Below are 22,303 nucleotides of genomic sequence, written 5' to 3'. Positions count from 1 at the left end.
TCGGATCCTTCAACATTTCTTTTGGCCGGGTTTAAAACAAGATGTGGCTCAGTTCTGTCGGACATGCCACACATGTCAGATAACAGGAAAACCAAATCAGGTTATTCCTCCCGCTCCTCTTTGTCCCATACCTGTCATAGGTGAACCATTCGAGCATGTGGTGGTTGATTGTGTCGGACCGTTACCAAGACAAAATCGGGTAACCAGTTTTTGTTAACGATAATGTGTATGGCTACAAGATACCCCGAGGCCATTCCTCTGAGAAGGATTACAGCCCCGGTAGTGAGTAAAGCCTTAATAAAATTCTTCACGACATTCGGGTTACCTAGGGTGGTACAAAGCGATCAAGGAACCAATTTCCTATCCAAGCTCTTCAGGCAGGTGTTAAAATCCTTGTCAATTACGCACCGTGTGTCAGCGCCTATCACCCAGAGTCTCAGGGTGCACTTGAAAGATGGCATCAGACACTTAAGTCTATGCTACGTAAATATTGTTTGGAATCTGAGAAAGATTGGGATGAGGGAGTTCCTCTAGTTTTGTTTGCTGCTCGTGAAACTGTGCAGGAGTCCCTAGGTTTCAGCCCGGCTGAACTGGTGTTTGGTCACACAGTGAGAGGACCAATGAAAGTCCTTAAAGAACAGTTCTTGTCCCAAGAGTTGTGTACCAGAGATGAGAATGTGTTGGACTACGTTAGTCGCTTTCGTGAGCGCCTACACCAAGCTTGTGCTCTCGCAAAGGAAGCTCTGTCTTCCTCACAGAGGAGCATGAAAAGACACTATGATAAAGAGGCTGTTTCTCGTCCACTACAGCCAGGTGACCAAGTACTGGTGTTATTACCTGTTCCAGGATCTTCACTGTCAGCTCGTTTCTCTGGTCCTTATTTAATTGAAAAGAAAATAAGTGAAACTGACTATGTGCTTCAAACTCCTGATAGACAACGCCAATCTCGTGTGTGTCACATTAACATGTTGAAAGCTTACCACACCCGACCCATCACACAGTTAGAGAGTTCAAAAACAGAGGAAGGTACTGCTGTCTCTGCTACTACTGCTATGATAGTGGACTGTCATATTGATGATGTTGATGGCTTGGAGTTGCGCAATACTCAGCAGCAGTGTGTTAGATTGCCCAACTCAGAAATGCTGCTGTCTATCCAATCCGGTCTGGTTCATTTAACGGATGGACAGGCCAATGATATTGTGAGGCTACTACACAGTTTTCCATGTCTCTTTAATGACGTTCCTACTCGCACAAATGTGTTGGAACATGACATTAATGTTGGAAATGCTACACCTATCAAGCAACACCCATATCGTATCAACGCTTCCAAGAGGAAGATAATGAGGGATGAGGTGAAATATTTGTTGGAGAATGACCTGGCTAAGCCAAGTTCAAGCCCTTGGAGTTCTCCTTGCATTCTGGTTCCTAAACCTGATGGTACGTCCAGGTTATGTACGGATTATCGAAAGGTAAATTCTGTCACAATGCCAGATTCGTTCCCGTTACCCCGACTGGACGACTGTATTGACACTATTGGTGCTGCTAAGTATGTAACCAAGTTAGACCTCTTAAAAGGTTACTGGCAGGTTCCGTTAACTTCACGTGCTTCTGAGATTTCTGCCTTTGTGACCCCAGACAACTTCCTACAGTACTCAGTCATGGCTTTTGGGATGCGAAATGCACCAGCCACTTTCCAACGACTGGTTAACTCCGTATTAGCTGGCGTTCCTAATTGTAGTGCATACCTTGATGACCTAGTGATTTATTCGTCTGAGTGGTCAGATCATGTTGACTCGCTAAGGGTAGTATGTGAACGGTTGGCAGCTGCCTCTCTAACCCTGAACTTGGCAAAGTGTGAGTTTGGGAAGGCTACTGTTACCTATCTCGGCAAAGAGGTTGGCCATGGCCAGGTGCGCCCTGTTGATGCCAAGGTCTTGGCTATAACTGCATTCCCTGCACCTACCACCAGATGAGAGCTACGCCGCTTTTTAGGGATGGTTGGCTACTACCGTAGCTTCTGTAAAAATTTCTCTGCGGTAGTTGCTCCATTGACCGATTTGCTTAGTCCGGCTAGATCATTTGTGTGGTCCCCTGATTGTAAGAGAGCTTTTGAATCAGCGAAAGCACTCTTATGTAGTACACCTGTACTTGCTGCTCCAGATTTTGAACAACCGTTCAAACTTGAGGTAGATGCTAGTGCCAGAGGTGCTGGTGCTGTTCTACTGCAGCAGGACAAGAGTGGAGTGGATCATCCCGTTTGTTATTTTTCACGTAAATTTAATAAATGTCAAACAAACTATGCGACAATAGAACAAGAAGCTCTTGCTTTGTTGTTGGCTCTGCAATACTTTGAAGTATATATTGGTTCCAGTGCCCTACCCGTGATTGTATATACTGACCATAACCCCTTAGTTTTTCTCCACAGAATGTACAACCAGAACCAGCGCCTTATGCGTTGGGCGCTGATTGTACAAAATTATAATTTGGAGATCCGCCACAAAAAGGGTTCTGATAATGTGTTGGCAGATGCTTTGTCTCGTGTGTGAAAATGATTTCTGTATGTTTTGCAAGGTTGTTGCTTTGTTGTGAGTATTCATTGAAATACTGTAGTCGCAACCCCTAGGGTTGCTCTTTTAAGGGTGGGAGTGTTACGGATACAGTTATCCTGTGTGTGTGTGTATCCTGTGTGTTTCTTTTCTCTCCTTCTCCCCTCACAGGTGAAAACCATCACTCCCCAATCAGTCAACAATCAATCATCAATCAGAAGACACACCTCCTCCTATTTCCTACCCTATCACAGTTCCTTCCCATGGTTTAAAAACCCCATCATTTGTTTGCTCTGGAGCAATCTCTAGCTCAATCTCTCGCTCCATCTCTCTGTAAATGCCATATCTGTAGGTCTCTGTGTGTCACTCTCGCTTTGTGTCTTAACCTCTCTTTTGTTTAAAGCACCTCCATAGCACTTTGTCATCACCTGTGAGTATTGTTTTTGGTTATGGTGTTTGTGTGTTGCTGGTGGGAAAAGGGGGAAACCAAGACAAGTCGCCCATGGGCATACACTACCCGTAGGTGAACTTTGTTAAATACACTAGTTAGAACTGGGCGGACCACCCACTGTATTTTTGGTTAGTTAGTTAGCTGTTGTTAAAGTAGGCTAGTCTAGCTTAGGGGTGTTTTTGAATACTTATTGTTTCTTTCCTTGGGTCCAGCTCAGCCCCTTTTCCTGCTCCCCCCCCATTACCGTGTGTTTATAAATAAACCTAGAGTTTGACGGTAGATTTCTGTTGTCGTGGTTATTTCGTGCACACTTTTACTTTGTCACCATAATAATTTGCATGAGTTATGTTACGGGTCTCATTACCATCCCCCCTAGACTGTCGGGCCAAAAGGGATTCGTAACAAGGCCAGTGACAACAAATCTCAATTAAATCCATTTGAATTCAGCCTGTAAAACAACAAAATGTGGAAAAAGTCAAGGGATGTTAATAAGGCACTGTAAAACAAAAATTGGCAGGCACATACAAAAATACTGCTCAATATATGGGGCATTGAACAGTCAGCTTTGTTCAGACACGAGGAAACTGAATCATTAGAACATTTTTTCGGATACTCTCCATTGGTGTCTCGCTTTTGGAGTCTGGTCCAGGAATGGTTGTTATTTCATAATATCAGGGTTCTGATGGACCTGCAAACCGTATTGTTCGGGGATCCGAAAAACCACAATCAGTCAATGGGGAAATATCATTATACTCTAGGGTAAAGTATTTATTTTTAGGGCAATATCGGTAGAAATGTTACAAATAGGAAGGTTCAGGAGCCTTGTAAGATATCATAGTAAAATGGAGAGTTGTATTGCAAAAGTAAATAGCAAAATGGCATTATACTGGAAAGATGGTTTAATCTGTGGACATCAAAGGGTTGGCGTTCAAATTAAAATTAAAAAATGTATTTATTTTTTATTTCACCTTTATTTAACTAGGTAGGCTAGTTGAGAACAAGTCCTCATTTACAACTGCGACCTGGCCATTGCTCGCCGTGCGTGAAAATCCAGTACTTCAAGAAAAAGGAAATTAGGAATATATGTATAATTATTCAACTACAGGTATCGTAGATGTGAGCAAAATATCTGTAAGTAACAGTAGAAATATTGTTGTCTGTTAGTTTACTCCAATTAGGGTAGATGATGGTAGGGGAGGAGGAAAAATGTATAGAGAAAATAAATTATGCAAGCAATGAAATTTACAGAACCTTCAAACTATCTGTAATATTAAAGACAAAAATACAAACATATACAGGGCCTAACAGACAGAGATTCAGCTACAGAAGACCCTCCTGGGGAGGGCCTCCCCAGATCGATAGAGAGAAGCAATTAATGCTTTCAAGGGAGGGGAAGGTCTTCAGACTAAATTAACAGGTCTACTGTAGTGCATTAGCCAGCATGGCAGTACTAACGGGACCAGGGCTTTCCAACCCTGTTCCTGGAGATCTACAGTCCTGTAGGTTTTCGTTCATACCCTAATCTAGCGCACCTGGAATTGAATTGAAAACCGACAGGAACAGGGTTGGAGAGCCCTGAACTAGACCGTACCTGAGGAGATGTCTATGCGCATGTTCTTCTTCTGGGTAACGTTGATGTAGACAGTGACCTTCCCCTCGGTGAGGCCCACCTCCACCACACCGTCGGCCAGGGCCGTGTAGAGGAGCAGACCGCTGGGGTTCCATGTTCGGAAGGACAGGCTGACCGACAGGGTGTCACTGTCCGACAGCCCCGGAAGACGCAGGAAGCTGGTGGTGTTGAAGAACAAGGGGAAGGAGTGTGTCTCACTGCAGGAGAACGTCAGGTTCCTCTGTAAGGTGGATAGAAAGTATAATAGTACATGGGTCTACAAGTTAGGGCAGCTTTTCCTTCTTGACTTTAGCAACAACAAAAATGTTATTCACACAATGTATAAACAAAGCTAGGATATATTTAGCATATATACAATTTTTTTAGGTGCTTTTTAGATAGCAAACAGGTCTATAAATTAGGGCAGATTTTCCCTGTTGATTTAAGCTCAAGACATTGGCACAACCATATAAACATAGTTTGCATATATTTTCCATAAGAGGCGCATCAGAAAACCTAAGGTGCTTTTTAAATGTACATTTTGCGGTTTAATGCATGAGAAAATGCAAGCGCCTGCATCATTTCAGAGCGACACAGAAAATCACTCATCATACAGCAGCACTTGACAAAAAACTATTTTGGCTTCTCTTATCAAAGCCGACCTTTCTCATTCTACTTGTGCTGAACACAAAGCAATTCAACACCAAGGAACATGCTCACAGGAAAACAAAACAAGCTAAGAGGCACATAAGAAGTGAAATCAATAATAATGGTTGGATCCATACTTCAGCACAGTAATGGCTCACACACCATCACATACCATTCACAACTGAGCAGTAATTGTCCTGTGCTAAACGTTGAGGACCTCTGAAGCTTGACACATGTAGTGGGTTCGATCCCATTGCATGGAATACTTTTTTTATTCAACATTTCCCGAAGGAAAAGAAAAACGACACGTAAATAAATATTTTTGCATCTTTGCTAAAATGAATTTAATGCTTTTAAATGTATTCCAGAGATGCATGTACATACATTTGCATCTTTGCTCATTTGCATGCCTGACAATATTCCAGAAATGCATGGCTATGACATCTAGTCTATAGGGTGGCCAAAGTGGTTCCTAATTCGGCTTCTTAAATTATGTATTGATCAATGGACAATTTTTGGGGGGGCCACCAAGCCAAAATTTAACCAGTGATTTTTTTTAAACCTTTTGATTTCACAATTTTAACATTCTGTCATAAAGAGCACATGTCCAACTTAATAAAAGACATGTCCCATCTCAAGAGGATTTTCTAATAATGTTTTATTTCAGTTAGTTATCGATTTAAACAAAAACACAATATGTCAAAGTGTAGGTCTAGATCTTGCGCTTCCAATGAGTGGTATTATATGGCTCTACGGTGGATGGTTTACTGGTGTTATGGTGCATTCGTAACCAAGTGGGAAGTGGGAATTTACCACATAAGGGAAAAATCCATCTGAACAGCCCTCCAACTGGTAATTACTAGTTAAATCAGCCATGAATCCCCATGGAAGCTTGTTGTATTTTTACCACAAAAACATAGTTAGACAGGCAAGACATTTTTTATCTATGGGTTGACGTGTTATGCTCGACCCGTTCAGATTTTTACCACAAAACACCAGAAAATGGCCAAAAAGACTATCATTTGACTATTAGTGTAGATGTTCAATATTTCTTTTCAAATAAATATTCAAAAGGAATAGTTTCACCATATTAAAGAGTTTAGTTTGAGTAACAGGCTTGACCTTAAAATGAGAGATAGTGATTAGATTCATTTACGTCTAAGTAAACTAATCACACTAAATGAATAATAATCTTCCCGAAATAACTTTGTCAAAGCAACAAAATAACAAAGGCTAAGCCATGATTGTCTATAATTGGACATGCCGAGAGATGAGTTCGGATTGGTCTGCCATGTAGCACGCTTCTGTCTATAACATGAGCTGGCCAGTATGTGTAGGTAATTCGGTAAACAGTGCTTTTTTAAAAAGATATCACATAGTAGAATTGCAAAAGTGTTGCTCTCCACTTTCTGGAAGACAGAGTTTTGAAATGAGTGAAATGCCCTGTGGAATTAGAGTATGATAGCTAGGGAGATAGAGAAAATTCTGCCGTTTGATTGCAAATATGCAGAGGGAGTCAAAAAGAGAACACACAGAAAGCTGTTGTATAGAACACCTGTCTCCAGATTACATCTTCAAACTAAGGGCAACCATGGCATCCGTGACAGAGAGGAAGAAGCGTCTATCCATGTACACGGGTAAGATAGTCTAGCTAGCTACATTTTCAGAAATTACACGTTTCTAATTGTCAGAAAGTCATTTTCATTTAAAGTTAAAGCGTACTGTTTAGGTAGCTAGCTAACTTTAGCTGGCAGTCTCGATAGCTAATGTTACGTGTATGATGTGTGTAGTAATATTATTTGTATCTCAGAGCCATTTTCATTGCTAGTTAACATTGAACCTGGTTGGCTAGTTACCTGCAGATTCATGCAGGGTAGTAACATTATGAGTTGGGATTATGGTTCACTGTTTAGCTAGCTACATGTCTAAACGAAAGACAATATGCAAGTAACCATTTGAATAGAATGTTCATGATGCCCCAATCACCGCCAAGCCTGTCTCTCCTCTCTGGGGAGGTTCCCATTGCTTGGAAGGCAGCCATGGTGCGTCCTTTATTTAAGGGGAGATTAGGCGGATCCTAACTGTTCTGGGGCAAATATCTATTTTGCCCTGTTTATCAGAAGTGTTGGAAAACACTTGTCAATCAACTGACTGGCTTTCTTGATGTCTACAGTTCTCTCTGGTATGCAATATTGTTTCTGCTCAGGTTGTTTGTGTCACTGCAACCTTAAAAAGGTCCTACATGACGTCACCATTCCCCTTGATTCTAAGCAATGTTGTGCTGCTATTTTTATTGACTTGGTCAAAGCTTTTGATACGGTAGACCAGGTATTCCCACGACGCAATGCCATCGGGGTTACGCCAAATAAAAATGGGATTCACATGTTTTTTTTATTGACAATAAAAATATATATTTCTTCACATTTTCAAACAGTCAAATTATATTTCCAACGGGGCTATACATTTGGGTGTTTTTTTCTCACCCGAGTAGCCTCGTTTCACTGCCCAAAATAAAAAATTAATCCATCTAGTGTTCAGCAAAATAACAACACCATGTCAAATACAGGTAGCCTAGTCAAATAATTAACATCCAATCACAATAACCGTTACTCTCTAACGGGAATTCCACTATGTAGCCAAACGTAGCCGTTGCTCATGTTGGTATCTGTACTGATGGCGCAAAAGCCATGACAAGGAGACATAGTGGAGTGGTAACGTGCGTGCAAACAGTTGCTCCTGACACCACTTGGGTACACTGCAGCATCCACCGAGACGCTCTTGCTGCCAAGGGAATACCTGACAGCTTGAAAGATGTTTTTGACACTACAGTGAAAATGGTTAACTTTGTTAAAGCAAGGCCCCTGAACTCTCGTGTATTTTCTGCACTATGCAATGATATGGGCAGCGACCATGTAACGCTTTCACAACATGCGCTGTTTATCTAGGGGCAAAGTATTGACACGTTTCCTTGAATTTAGAGATGAGCTTAAAGTTTTCTTTACTGATCATCATTTTCACTTGTCTGACCGCTTGCATGATGACAAGTTTCTCACATGACTGGCCTATCTGGGTGATGTTTTTTCTCACCTGAATGATCTGAATCTAGGATTACACGGACTCTACGCAACTATATTCAATGTGGTGTAAAAAATTGAGGCTATGATTAAGAAGTTGGAGAAGGACAACACACAGGTCTTTCCATCATTGTATGATTTTTTGTGTGCAAATGAACTCAAGTTTACAGACAAGGTCAAATGTGATATAGCGAAGCACCGGAGATAGTTGGGTGCGCAATCACGCAGGTACCTTCCCGAAACGGATGACGCAAACAACTGAATTCGTTATCCCTTTCATGCCCTGCCTCCAGTCCACTTACCAATATCTGAACAAGAGAGCCTCACCGAAATTGCAACAAGCGGTTCTGTGAAAATGTAATTTAAATCAGAAGCCACTGACAGATTTCTGGTTTGGGCTGTGCTCAGAGTATCCTGCCTTGGCAGATCGCGCTGTTAAGACACTGATGCCCTTTGTAACCACGTACCTATGTAAGAGTGAATTCTAGGCATCACTAGCAGACTGTGCGTGGACAATGATGCGTGGAAAATGATTTAAGACTGAGACTCTCCAATACAACCCAACATTGCAGAGTTATGTACATCCTTTCAAGCACACCCTTCTCATTAACCTGTGGTGAGTTATTCACAATTTTCAGGTTTATTTGTAAGATGGCTAAATAAAGAGCAAAATTATTGATTATTATTACCAAATCGGAGGGCCTGTTGTCCAGACCTCTGGCAGTCTCTTTGGGGGTGCCACAGGGTTCAATCCTCAGGCCGACTCTTTTCTCTGTATACATCAATGATGTCGTGCTTGCTGCTGGTGATTCTCTGATCTACCTCTACGCAGATGACACCATTCTGTATACTTCTGGGCCTTCTTTGGACAATGTTAACTAACCTCCATATGAGCTTCAATGCCATAGACTTAGAATATGTGGACAACTACAAATACCTAGATGTCTGGTTAGACTGTAAAATCTCCTTCCAGACTCGCATTAAAACTCTTGGGATAGGGGGCAGCAATTTCACTTTTGGATGAATAGCGTGCCCAGAGTGAACGTCCTCCTACTCTGTCCCAGATGCTAATATATGCATATTATTAGTAGTATTAGATAGAAAACACTGAAGTTTCTAAAACTGTTTGAATGATGTCTGCGAGTATAACAGACCTCATATGGCAGGCGAAAACCTGAGAAAAATCCAACCAGGATGTGGGACATCTGAGGTTTGTAGTTTTTCAAAGCTTGGCCAACCGAATACACATTGAGATATGGATAAAGTTGCACTTCCTACGGCTTCCACTAGATGTCAACAGTCTTTAGAAACTTGAATGAGGATTCTACTATAAAGGAGGGGCTCATGCGACCTCCGAGTCAGTGGTCTGGCAGAGTGTCTCAGTCTCGTGACGCGCGATCCCGACAGAGTTACCTCTCGTTCCAGAGCTTTTCTTCAGACATAGGAATTCTCCGGTTGGAACATTATTGATGTTTTATGTTAAAAACATCCTAAAGATCGATTCCATACATCGTTTGACATGTTTCTAAAGGACTGTAACGGAACTGAGTTTTTGTCTGGACGAAGTGCCTGCGCCTCATGAAGATGGATTACTGGGCTGAACACGCTAAGTGGCTATTTGGACATAAATGGACTTTATGGAACAAATCAGTCATTTATTGTCGAACTGTGATTCCTGGGAGTGCCTTCTGATGAAGATCATCAAAGGTAAGTGAATATGTATGGTGTTATTTCCAGTTTATGTTGACTCCAAAATGGCGGATATTCCTCTGGCTGTTTTGGTTTTTTTCCGTAAAGTTTTTTTGAAATCGGACACAGCGGTTGCATTAAGGAGAAGTCTATCTTTAATTCTGTGAATAACAGTTGTATCTTTTATCAATGTTTATTATGAGTATTTCTGCAAAATCACCAGATGTTTTGGAATCAAAACATTACTGCACGTAACACACCAATGTAAACTGAGATTTTTGGATATAAATATGCACATTATCGAACAAAACATACATGTATTGTGTAACATGATGTCCTATGAGTGTCATCTGATGAAGATCAAAGGTTAGTCATACATTTTATCTATATTTCTGCTTTTTGTGACTCCTCTCTTTGGCTGGAAAAATGACCGTTTTTTTGACTAAAATCAAATGTTGTGCTTTCGCTGTAAAGCATGTTTGAAATCGGACATGATGGGAAGATGAACAAGATGTTTATCTTTCATTTGCTGTATTGTACTTGTTAATGTGTGCCTTTTCAGCCTTTTCAGCGGAATGTTGTCGAGGGGTTCCGCTAGTGGAACACCTGCCCTAGAAAGGTTAAAGGCCTAGTGCAGTTAAAAATGTTTTGTATATATTTCAATACTATGAGGTCGGAATAATATTGTGAAAATGTGACCGACCGGCTCGTTTCGGTCTTATGTAGCAACATTTGAAATTATGTTTTTTACATTGGATAAAAGTAGAGACTCCAAGCTAGAAAATTGTATATCATACACCGCAGTTGAAGAACAATGGGAAAGTAATCCTGCTTTGAAAGTTGATAAACTTGTAACCTCACTTTTGAGAAAATGGCCATTGAATTATTTGGTAAACCACTTCTTTCTCTACACCCATTCAGCATCGTTCACACCCTCTTAAGTCTTAGCCCCACCAATCTCTTTAAGGATTCACATATGAACAACCAAAGATTTCAAGACTAAAGGATGGTTTATTATTTTTTTTTTTCACCTTTATTTAACCAGTTAGGCTAGTTGAGAACAAGTTCTCATTTACAACTGCGACCTGGCCAAGATAAAGCAAAGCAGTGCGACACAAACAACAACACAGAGTTGTTACACATGGAATTAACCTGTTGCGACGAGCAATCCCGTATCCGGGATCCTATTTATAGCCTCAAGCTCATTACCATAACGCAACGTTAACTATTCATGAAAATCGCAAATGAAATGAAATAAATATATTTGCTCTCAAGCTTAGCCTTTTGTTAAATACATTCCATAATATATGTTGTAATTTATTTAAAATTTATGAATGAAAATGTTTTTATACATTATTTGGCCAATTTAAAATATTTCACGTGTATCCTAAAATATTTAGCTAAAAATACTTTTAAAATGTTTCCATATAGGATGACTTCTAAGAAATTAATTTGTTTTCTGTCATAATCACCACAAGGTAAGAGTATCTTCTCTTCTGATTTATGCTACAGTGAGTGTACTGAGATGCACTATACTGTTTTATTGTAGTGCCTCAGTGAAAAAGGATCATTATATTGAAGTGAGGTGTTGCAACACTGGACTTTCCAAGTAAGTAATCACAAATACATGGCTGTTCTTACCGTTTATGTTTTCAAGGCAGACCAGTGAATCCCAAACCACCTAGAAAAGATCCTACTCAGATGTACAAAACATGTCAGAGAAAGGTTCTTACAAAACTTGAAGTATCAATTTTCTTCCTCTTGACCAGGTTGGTAATGTTATCTCCGTTGTAGGTGATGCCCTCCATGCAGCCAACAAAGTTCTCCCTGCCTCCCGAGCTGGGCTTGGCAGAGAAGGGCATGCCTCCAAAACTGATCTAGAGGACACAGAAGGAGAAGAGGAAAAGGGGTCAAGTATTATTTGAAGAGGCTCTGCAGCAGGAGCCACACCTCAGAGCAATTTGTCGCTTTGAATCAAATCAATATAGCAGCATACATCCCTTCAGAGAGTATATTGGTTTTCACTTGTGCCTGATTGCATTAATCTCCACTTTATAATGAATGTATGTATGGTGTTGTGGTTTTTTACTTCTCTTTCCCTGCGGAGCCAAAGTAATTTCCTTCGGTATCGCACACCGATAATTACACAGACAAACCTAAAAGCTGAGCTTTGTACACACAGGGGAGCCGCAGTACAGAGAGAGCTTGCTCCGATTTGGCATCTGTGAACTAACACATCTTCACACAGACCTCTGAGTAACCTGACTCACAGGAGCCAAAGGATCTAATTAAATAATCTCTCATAGCCCCTCTCCTCGTAGAGATAGGGAGGTATGTGAGGAAATGAACCAGAACAATATACAATACAACTTTATTTGGAGGGTTGTAGAAACGCACCGCATATACAATACAATTAACCAAGACAATATACAAACTATATAGGATTGGAGTCATTAAAATTCCTGTTAATTTAGAAAGTAAATCAAATTTAAATTTCATATTTTCCTAATTGAAAAGCATTGAAGAAATTTTTTAATTTCAGTGTATTTCCTGAATTGATATTTTTATGGAATTGACCCCAACCCTGATAGGGAGGGAAGCAAAAAGAGTAACCACTAAGACAATACACAATAAAACTGTGGCCTACCTCATAGTCCAGGTCAAGATGATCAAATTCCCCGTTGGTGCGGAAGTGCTGCGTGTGGCGATCCAGGGTAAAGTTGACATTCCGTCGGTAACGCTCGATAATTACGGAGTGCCAGTGGTCATCATCCAATAAACTTCCGCTTGTCACGGAGGTGTGCCCGAGGATGGAACCATACTGATTGCTGCCTGAAGTTTACAAGACATAAACAGATTGAATTCAAGAAAATGCTTAAGGCGACATTTTTCCTATAAACAACAGTCTGACATAGTGAGATAACATTTTACAAATGCTAATTTGTGTAGAATACTGTGATGAATAATTATCTTTCTGACAACAACTATTACTGAAATCCATCAAATAAAAACTGAAGATGATTAATGCATAAGGGCCAGTCATATTAGCAAATATGCAGGAATTGTATCAAGTTTCATCAACTGCCGTAAGTAATTGCCATAAGAAGCTATATTAACAGTGACTACAGTACACTACAGTAGGTGTGCATCCATTTGGCACTCTGTTCCCTATATCTTGCACTATTTTTGACCAGAGCACTCTGGACCTGGTCAAAAGTAGAGCACTAAATAAGGAATAGGGTGCCATTTGGGACGCACACAGATATCCCATAGACAGGATCGGATAATGGTCCATTACCCAGGTTGATCATGAGCAGTAGTTTGGATCTCTTCAGCTCCAGGCTGATATAGTCTCCCTGCTGTCCCTCCCCATGCAGGAGCACACCGTTACTGGCCGTGGTTTTAAACTTCAGGGAGATGACATCCTTCAAGATCTTCATCTTCTTCATCTTGAAGCGGTAGGATATCACACCCTGGCCTTCGAAGTTGATCACATCCGCCCCTGAGGTCACCGAACAGTGATAAAGGTTACAGAGCTTAATATCCCCTCTACTGTCCTGTGTCAAGGCTTTTGACATTAAAGGTAATGTGAGTGTTAATGAGAAGAACCTATAGTCCTTTAGAGATCACCTACTGCAATCACAAGCAATGTCAAAAAGGTGAGGCAGCTTATACGGATTTCTCTTTTTATAATTGGAGGAAAAGAACAACTGCGGGAGAAATGACTGTCTCTAATACATATAACCATGGCTGCAAAGTAAGCTTGGGCAGTATCCAGATTGTCATACCTTCATACTGACCTTGTGCCATATCGGGATATCCGGTAATACCGGCACTGAACACAAGCAAGGGGCGCTATTTTCAAACACCACTGACTCTGTAATCCGAAGATTAGCATTGCTAACAAGTACATGATAAACTCCCATAGAGAATGCTATCTAAATGCTAATGAGTGCATTACACAGTCTCTGACCTAATGTATTACGACATCCCAGCTCATAAAGTTATACAAGTAACTAAAAAATACTACAGTTTGCTGCAAGCACAAAACAAATATTAGACAGCAAGGCTCTTGATTTAGGAGGGGATTCTCTGCTGTTACCAAGTGAAGCTTGATTTTGGAAGAAGCTAACCCCTTAGTTAGCTCTCGAAAGCTCTAGGCGGCATTCTGACTTCTCCCTAAAAATGTTCAGCCATTAGCTTCGTCTTCGACTGGCTCATGTGTACTACAATCCCAATGCCGTTTTAAAAAGTTTAGAAATTTCAACAATCATCGCTGGCTTTTGAAACATATGGCCTTATCGTTCATCAGTGAGAAAGAATCCTTCAAATAAAAAAAGATACTTACTGTAGCAGTTCTGCACATATCCATACAGCCATGGGTGCCTCCATCCGACCAAACTACACTTCAGCTACACTTCCCGAGTTATGCTTACACACAGTTGTTCAGAGCACGCCAGTTAGCAATTAGTACAGGTGGTCACCTCGTCTTCTGTCTGATTTTCGTAAACATGCGCTGTAACATTGACTTATGGCCGTGTGAGAACACTAACTCTAATCCTATCAAGGTGTGTATCAATTTAGTTTTGTATTTTTTATTATTTCTTGCTGATATTTAAGATAATGTCCTTATTCTACCTAAACAGTACCGCAAGCGATGCGTGTTAATCTTCAGATTGAGCGTCAGGGCTCTTAACAAAACTCCCCCGAAGAGAAGACGCCTTCGCCTTCGTCCAACGACTCTTATGTGTAATGGAATGGAACTGAGAGTCATATTCAAGGGCTAACCACTTAGCTTATTAGCTACTAAATTAGCAAACCAAATGCACAACTGTAGAGCATAAAGCATTTTAGACAATTAACTTAATAGTCATAAGATATCTAGCTGGCAAACAGTTTGTTGCGATCTCCATACTGTAACTACCTGGTGCGTGCTGCACAAGAGTGAATGACACACAAGGCCCCGGTCTCTCATCGTTCTGTACTTGTAAACAAACACCACGTGAGTGGGGACTACCGGTAAGCTTCATTATGAAAAGTTATGTGACAGGTGAAATGAAGAACGCAATCTTCTTTACTTAAAAAAATTGCTACAAATATTAAAATGTATTAAAAATATACTTAGAAGAAACCGCTTCAACGGTATTGGTGTTATTGAAATACCCCGGTATACGGTATATAAGCCTACTTCAAATATTTTGTCTGTTGAGATGTGCCAGCCTACGTGTCTTTAGACAGCAGCATGGCATTGTGATATCACCCTGTGGCAACTTTCTCCTTTCAAAAGGTGCTTTCATCTCTTTACCCGGTCTGACAGTCGGATACATCTATTTGCTGTTCAATCTTAAGGGCATGGATGGAGTATTCGCAGTCAGGACAAGTGGCCAGGGGGAACTAGACTGTTCAATTACTAGGGCAAACAAGTTTCTCCTGGTCAGTTTTTCCTGTCTATCAGTTTCTACAGTGTGTAATACAGCATAGGATGGACACAGTAAAGGGTGGTGTGGCGGGTGAAAGCTTTGAGGAAAGAAATTGATCAGTAAAGCATGTTTTTCTGGAGTATAAGGTAACAACAGAAACCAGCCAAGGTAAACAGCCGTTCTCCATCTCCTACTCTATCAAAAACCTGTAGCTGTGTGAATGTCGCTGTTGGCACATAGATCAGTAATGTAATTATGTAAACTCAATGAATCTACATTACTGAGCATAAGTCGACCCCCTACTTTTTCGAACATTCTGTTAAAAACCGCGCAACATTTCAGCGTCCTGCTACTCATGCCAGGAATATAGTATATGCATATGATGAGTATGTGTGGATAGAAAACACTCTGACGTTTCTAAAACTGGTTAAATCACGGCTGTGACTATAATAGAACGTGCGTTTCATCGAAAAGCGCAAGAAAATCTGATCACTGAAAACTGGAAAATATATCAATGCGCCACTTGCATGTATTGTTGAATGGAAACCACATTACATGGGGCTTAGATTGCAATTACTACAGCTTCCACACGATGTCGCCAGTCTTGTCATTTGCCTTGGCTTTATTTCTTGGTCAAACAAGAGAGACACAGCCCATTTCTTCCGGTCTCCGACAGGATGTTTTGGATGGGAAATTTCTGAACATGATTTCAAGACGTGGAGCTATTGAATACACATCGCCCCGTGATCAATTTGATAGATTATTAACGTTTACTAATACCTAAAGTTCCATTACAAAAGTATTTCGAAGTGTTTTGTGAAAGTTTATCGTCGACTTTTTTAATTTAAAAAAATGACGTTGCGTTTTAAAACGCTGTTTTTTCCTTGATCACACAGTGTTCATAAATCGATATCTAGGGTATGTATGGACCGATTTAATCGAAAAAAAAAGACCCAATAGTGATGTTTATGGGACATCTAGGAGTGCCAACAAAGAAGATCGTCAAAGGTAATGAATGTTTTATATTTTATTTCTGCGTTTTGTGTAGCGCCGGCTATGCTAATTATTTTGTTTGGGTCGCCTTCAGGTATTTCGGGGTGTTGCATGCTATCAGATAATAGCTTCTCATGCTTTCGCCGAAAAGCATTTAAAAAATCTGACTTGTTGGCTGGATTCACAACGAGTGTAGCTTTAATTCAGTACCCTGCATGTGTGTTTTAATGAACGTTTGAGTTTTAACGAGCGCTATTAGCATTTAGCGTAGCGCATTTGCATTTCCAGATGTCTAAATGGGACGCATGCAGGCCGGGTCGACGTAAGAGGTTTAATACACCCACCTGACAAATATGATATGATACCAAGATAATTAAAACCTTCAGTATTACATATTAATTAAGCCCATATTGGCCAACACCTGATTATTCTCATATTTTCTTCATGTTTTGAATTAAGAGATTCCTTTATGTTCTTCTGTTAAAAGGATGTTCGCATATACTCTCTCTTGTACAGTAGAGTGAGATGTGCATGGATGTACAGTACCGTACACTCACAGTAAGAACAGCCATAGACTTCCACTCTCAAGCCGATCCTCCCCTCCTCGCTCCACTCAAGTGGGATGATGCGGACGTAGCGTGTTATGATTGCATGCTGCAGATCATGGCGGACCACACTCTCGCTGTTGGAGTTGCCTGAAAATGCCTTGGAAAGCAAACAGAAACATAACCTTTAGGTTCCACATTTTGAAGCCAATTACTGTTCATGGGGAGCATTTCAGATGGTGTGTGATATTATTAAAAGTGCCTTAATAACGAAATAATAATACAGAATCATAATGTGGACCAGTAAATAATATGCTGTTCATTTGTCTGATGTGAGTTTGATAGGCAATACCAAGGAATTCCTATAGGGGCTTCCCAGCGCACTCGTTACAAGCGACTTGAAGCCGAAGCTACATCTCTGTGTGATTTATTTCTATATTTCCCCCTTTCAGGTATGAATGCGATTTAATATATTTGTTAATGTCAGAATGTTAATTAGTCACAGCAAAGATGTTTAAAGCATTAAAATGTGTTATTTGTATGTTTAGACCACGTCAAAACGAGCCGTTTTGCTAGCTAGAAGGATGCTCACTTACGAGGTGACTTCGTGATCAGAGCGTGCCCAAGAGAGACGAGCACAGCTCCTGTGTGTGTGGTTGGTGAATGGGAACAATGGAACATTTTCAGAAAATGTGAATGTTGTTGTAATCTAAAGTACTAAATATGAATTAATTCAAGGTTATACATGTTTTTGTTATTAGGAGGAAATTTGCATGCTGATAGGAATGAATCCATACAGTATCTAATAAATATAGGAACAGTATATACAAGGATAATCAATGTGGATAATCAATGTGGATAATAAATAGTGAAATACGTGATGCATTTCATTGTCAATTTAAAGAGCGATAATAAAGGATTAATCAAGCCATTGCAATGTATAAATGAGACTATTGGTTTATTGAACAATTGTAACAGTTATGTAATTTAAAGAGAATATTTTGTGCATTTGTAAAAAATTATATATTGTACCTATCTATGTAAATGGTTAATGATTTCATATGAAAAACACTCATTACAAGTGACTTGAAGCTGAAGCTACATCTCTGTGTGATTTATTTCTATATTTCCCCCTTTCAGGGGTATAACAAGTGCACAACCAAAAGGTTTGTAATCCTAAAAAACGGAAATGAATTACTTCTGGTTCGTTCAGCAATTGCTATGGGGAAAATTAATGGGGAAAGAATAGGGTTTTGGGATAAATGCCCGGCAATAAGGTCTGAGATGAACACAGGCTTAGGAGATATTATATGTTTTGTTCTGAGGTAATATCAGTCAGTCAACATGACCTTCATTCATTATGAAGCCTTTTATGTGCTTTTTTTAATTACATACAGTAAATGCTTAAAGATTTACAAAAATTGACGTCAGCTGATGAAGATTATCTCATAGAACAAAATGTATAAAACCTCCTAAGCCTGTGTTCCCCACAGACCTTATTTTCGGCATTTATCCAATAACCCTACAACAACATTTTCCCATAGGATTTGTTCAACAAACCATGGCGTTAGTGCCTACAAAAATACACCATTACTATTGCTCACTTTAGGCTATAATTATATTAACAAAGTACAAACATTTAGAAATGATTGTTGATTAATAGGCATTTCTGATACACTAATGATAACTAACACACTCACCCATATGTTGCCATCTTGCCGATACGGTCTCCAGTTCTTTCCTGTATCACTGTAGAGGAGTCTGTACTGGGTTGTCCAATCAGAGCTGCTGTACCGGCCCTGTGTGGCAATGAAGGTGACTTGCTTCCTGGTGCCCAGGTCCACCTGCAGCCACTGGTAACGGTCAGTGTCCCCCGGAGACCAGCCTCCAGCACCTGAAATGAGAGAAACAATCAAACCAGCAACCATTAGTATCCTCTGCTCCTATGTGGCAAAACATATGTGAGTGAAGTGAATGAGACTGCAGCTTAAAATAATCATAAGATAAAAATATTGAGAGGTTACGCTTTCATTCTGAATTATTTGAGTTAATACCTCCTCTCCTGTTGAGCTTTGCGTATCCAGCCCCATATCCACCAGAGTACACTGAGGAGCTGGTAAAAGCTGTGTGAGAGAGTGGTGTGGCCAACACTTCATCACATTTCCCTGGAGGGCAACACAAAACACAAGATACAGACAATGGAGGAATGAGTCATCGTCCCATAAAATGACACTTCAGCGTGTTTTAACAATGTATTTGATTAAGTTCTTTTCTTCCTTACAATTGTATTTTACATTACTGCTCCTTACCACAGACAGATTTTTGGAGAGAACAGCACATGTGATGTCTCTTACCATTCACATCCTTTCTATAGCAGGCCCGTGGTGGTAATGACTGGAAGCAAAGGCCATTCAATAGAAGTACAATATGAATACTGGCAAGGCCAATTTCTGTCTGGTTTGGTTATTATTGAACACGTCAATAACAATACATTAATAGCTTTGAAAAATAAATCAAACGTTCAGCCTGTCATGTTCCTGGTAGACACACTCAATCTTGATGAATAACTTTTAAAAGATCAAATCAAATGTTATTAGTCACATGCGCCGAATACAACAGCTGTAGACATTAAAGTGAAATGCTTACTTACGAGCCCCTAACCAACAATGCAGTTTGAAAAAAATATGGATAAGAAATAACAGTAACAAGTAATTAAAGAGCAGCAGTAAAATAACAGTATTGAGACTATATACAGGGGGGTACCGGTACAGAGTCAATGTGTGGGGGGCACCGGTTAGTTGAGGTAATATGTACATGTAGGTAGAGTTATTAAAGTGACTATGCATAGATGATAACAACAGAGAGAAGCCTCGATGGCAGGAAGCTTGGCCCCAGTGATGTACTGGGCCTTATGCATTACCCTCTGCAGTGCCCTGCAGTCGGAGGCCGAGCAGTTACCATACCAGGCAGTGATGCAACCAGTCAGGATGCTATCGATGGTGCAGCTGTAGAACCTTTTGAGGATCTGAGGACCCATGCCAAATCTTTTCAGTCTCCTGATGGGGAATATGTTTTGTTAAGCCCTCTTCACGACTGACTTGGTGTGCTTGGACCATGTAAGTTTGTTGGAGATGTGGACACCAACTTAAAGCTCTCAACCTGCTCCTCTGCAGCCCCATCGATGAGAATGGGCATGTGCTCGGTCCTCCTTTTCCTGCAGTCGACAATCATCTCCTTTGTCTTGATCACGTTGAGGGAGAGGTTGTTGTCCTGGCATCACACGGCCAGGTCTCTGATGTAGGCTGTATCGTCGTTGTCGGTGATCAGGCCTACCACTATTGTGTCACCGGCAAACTTAATGATGGTGTTGGAGTCGTGCCTGGCCGTGGAGTCATGAGTGAACAGGGAGTACAGGAGGAGACTGAGCACCCACCCCCGAGGGGCCCCCGTGTTGAGGATTAGCGTGGCGGATATGTTGTTACCTACCCTTACCTCCTGGGGACGACCTGTCAGGAAGTCCAGGATCCAGTTGCAGAGGGGGATGTTTAGTCTCAGGGTCCTTAGCTTATTGATGAGCTTTGAGGGCACTATGGTGTTGTTCGCTGAGCTGTAGTCAATGAATAGCATTCTCGCATAGGTGTTCCTTTTGTCCAGGTGGGAAAGGGCAGTGTGGAGTGCAATAGAGATTGCATCATCTGTGGATCTGTTGGGGCGCTATGCAAATTGGAGTGAGTCTAGGGTTTCTGGGATAATGGTGTTGATGTGAACCATGACCAGCCTTTCGAAGCACTTCATTGCTACAGACGTGAGTGCTACGGGTCGGTAGTCATTTAGGAGGGTCGCTTTAGTGTTCTTGGGCACAGGGACTATGGTGGTGTGCTTGAAACATGTAGGTATTACAGACTCAGTCAGGGACAGGTTGAACATGTCAATGAAGACACTTGTCAGTTGGTCAGCGCATGCTCGCAGTACACATCCTGGTAATCCGTCTGGCCCTGCAGCCTTGTGAATGTTGACCTGTTTAAAGGTCTTACTCACATCGGCTGCAGATAGCGTGATCACACAGTCTTCCAGAAAAGCTGGTGTTCCATACATGTTTCAGTGTTATTTGCCTCGAAGAAAGCATAGAAGTAGTTTAGCTCGTCTGGTAGGCTCGTGTCACTGGGCAGCTCTCAGCTGTGCTTCCCTTTGTAGTCTGTAATGGTTTGCAAGCCCTGCCACATCTGACGAGCATCAGAGCCGGTGTAGTACGATTCGATCTTAGTCCTGTATTGATGCTTTGCCTGTTTGATGGTTTGTCAAAAGGCAAAGCGGGATTTCTTATAAGCTTCCAGGTTAGAGTCCCGCTCCTTGAAAGTAGCAGCTCTAGCCTTTAGCTCAGTGTGGATGTTGCCTGTAATCCATGGCTTCTGGTTGGGGTATGTACATAGAGGTCGACCGATTATGAGTTTAACGCCGATACCGATACTGATTATTGGAGGACCAAAAATGCCGATACCAACTAATTGGCCAATTTTGTTTTAAATAAAAAAATGTATTTGTAATAATGACAATTACAACAATACTGAATGAACACTTATTTTAACTTAATATAATACATCAATAAAATCAATTTAGCCTCAAGTAGATGGAGAAGTGTTGGAGAAGAACGTAAAAGTGCAATATGTGCTATGTAAGAAAGCTAACGTTCCTTGCTCAGAACATGAGAACATATGAAAGCTGGTGGTTCCTTTTAACATGAGTCTTCAATATTCCCAGGTAAGAAGTTTTAGGTTGTAGTTATTATAGGACTATTTCCCTCTATACCATTTGTATTTCATTAACCTTTGACTATTGGATGTTCTTATATGCACTTTAGTATTGCCAGTGTAACAGTATAGCTTCCGTCCCTCTCCTCGCTCCTCCCTGGGCTCGAACCAGCAACACAACGACAACAGCCACCACATCGAAGCAGCGTTACCCATGCAGAGCAAGGGAAACAACCACCCCAAGGCTCAGAGCGAGTGAAGTTTGAAACGCTATTAGCGCGCGCTAACTAGCCAGCCATTTCACTTCGGTCACACCAGCCTCATCTCGGGAGTTGATAGGTTTGAAGTCATAAACAGCGCAATGCTTGACGCACAACGAAGAGCTGCTGGCAAAACGCACAAAAGTGCTGTTTGAATGAATGTTTACACGCCTGCTTCTGCCTACCACCACTCAGTCAGATACTTAGATACTTGTATGCTCAGTCAGATTTATATGCAACACAGGACACGCTAGATAATATCTAGTAATATCATCAACCATGTGTAGTTAACTAGTGATTATGATTGTTTTTTATAAGAT

At 40.9% G+C, this 22,303-nt stretch overlaps 1 protein-coding gene across 1 annotated transcript in view; it reads right to left on the bottom strand.

Annotated features, from left to right (window-relative positions):
- LOC115114461 (contactin-associated protein-like 2) overlaps positions 1-22,303 on the bottom strand; it is a 107,995-nt gene that overhangs the window by 59,759 nt on the left and 25,933 nt on the right. Inside the window, exons 2-8 of the mRNA XM_029642708.2 lie at positions 19,030-19,140; positions 18,676-18,869; positions 16,988-17,135; positions 13,316-13,519; positions 12,665-12,849; positions 11,751-11,894; positions 4,589-4,847 (exon numbers count right to left, since the gene is read on the bottom strand). Of these exons, the coding sequence (XP_029498568.1) occupies positions 4,589-4,847; positions 11,751-11,894; positions 12,665-12,849; positions 13,316-13,519; positions 16,988-17,135; positions 18,676-18,869; positions 19,030-19,140 (1,245 nt within the window). The remainder of the gene's footprint in view (positions 1-4,588; positions 4,848-11,750; positions 11,895-12,664; positions 12,850-13,315; positions 13,520-16,987; positions 17,136-18,675; positions 18,870-19,029; positions 19,141-22,303) is intronic.

This window comes from Oncorhynchus nerka, linkage group LG9b (genome assembly GCF_034236695.1).
Source record: "Oncorhynchus nerka isolate Pitt River linkage group LG9b, Oner_Uvic_2.0, whole genome shotgun sequence".
Taxonomy (NCBI): Eukaryota; Metazoa; Chordata; class Actinopteri; order Salmoniformes; family Salmonidae; genus Oncorhynchus; species Oncorhynchus nerka.
Note: the sequence above shows the minus strand (reverse complement) of the source record. Positions and strands in the feature narration are given on the sequence as shown.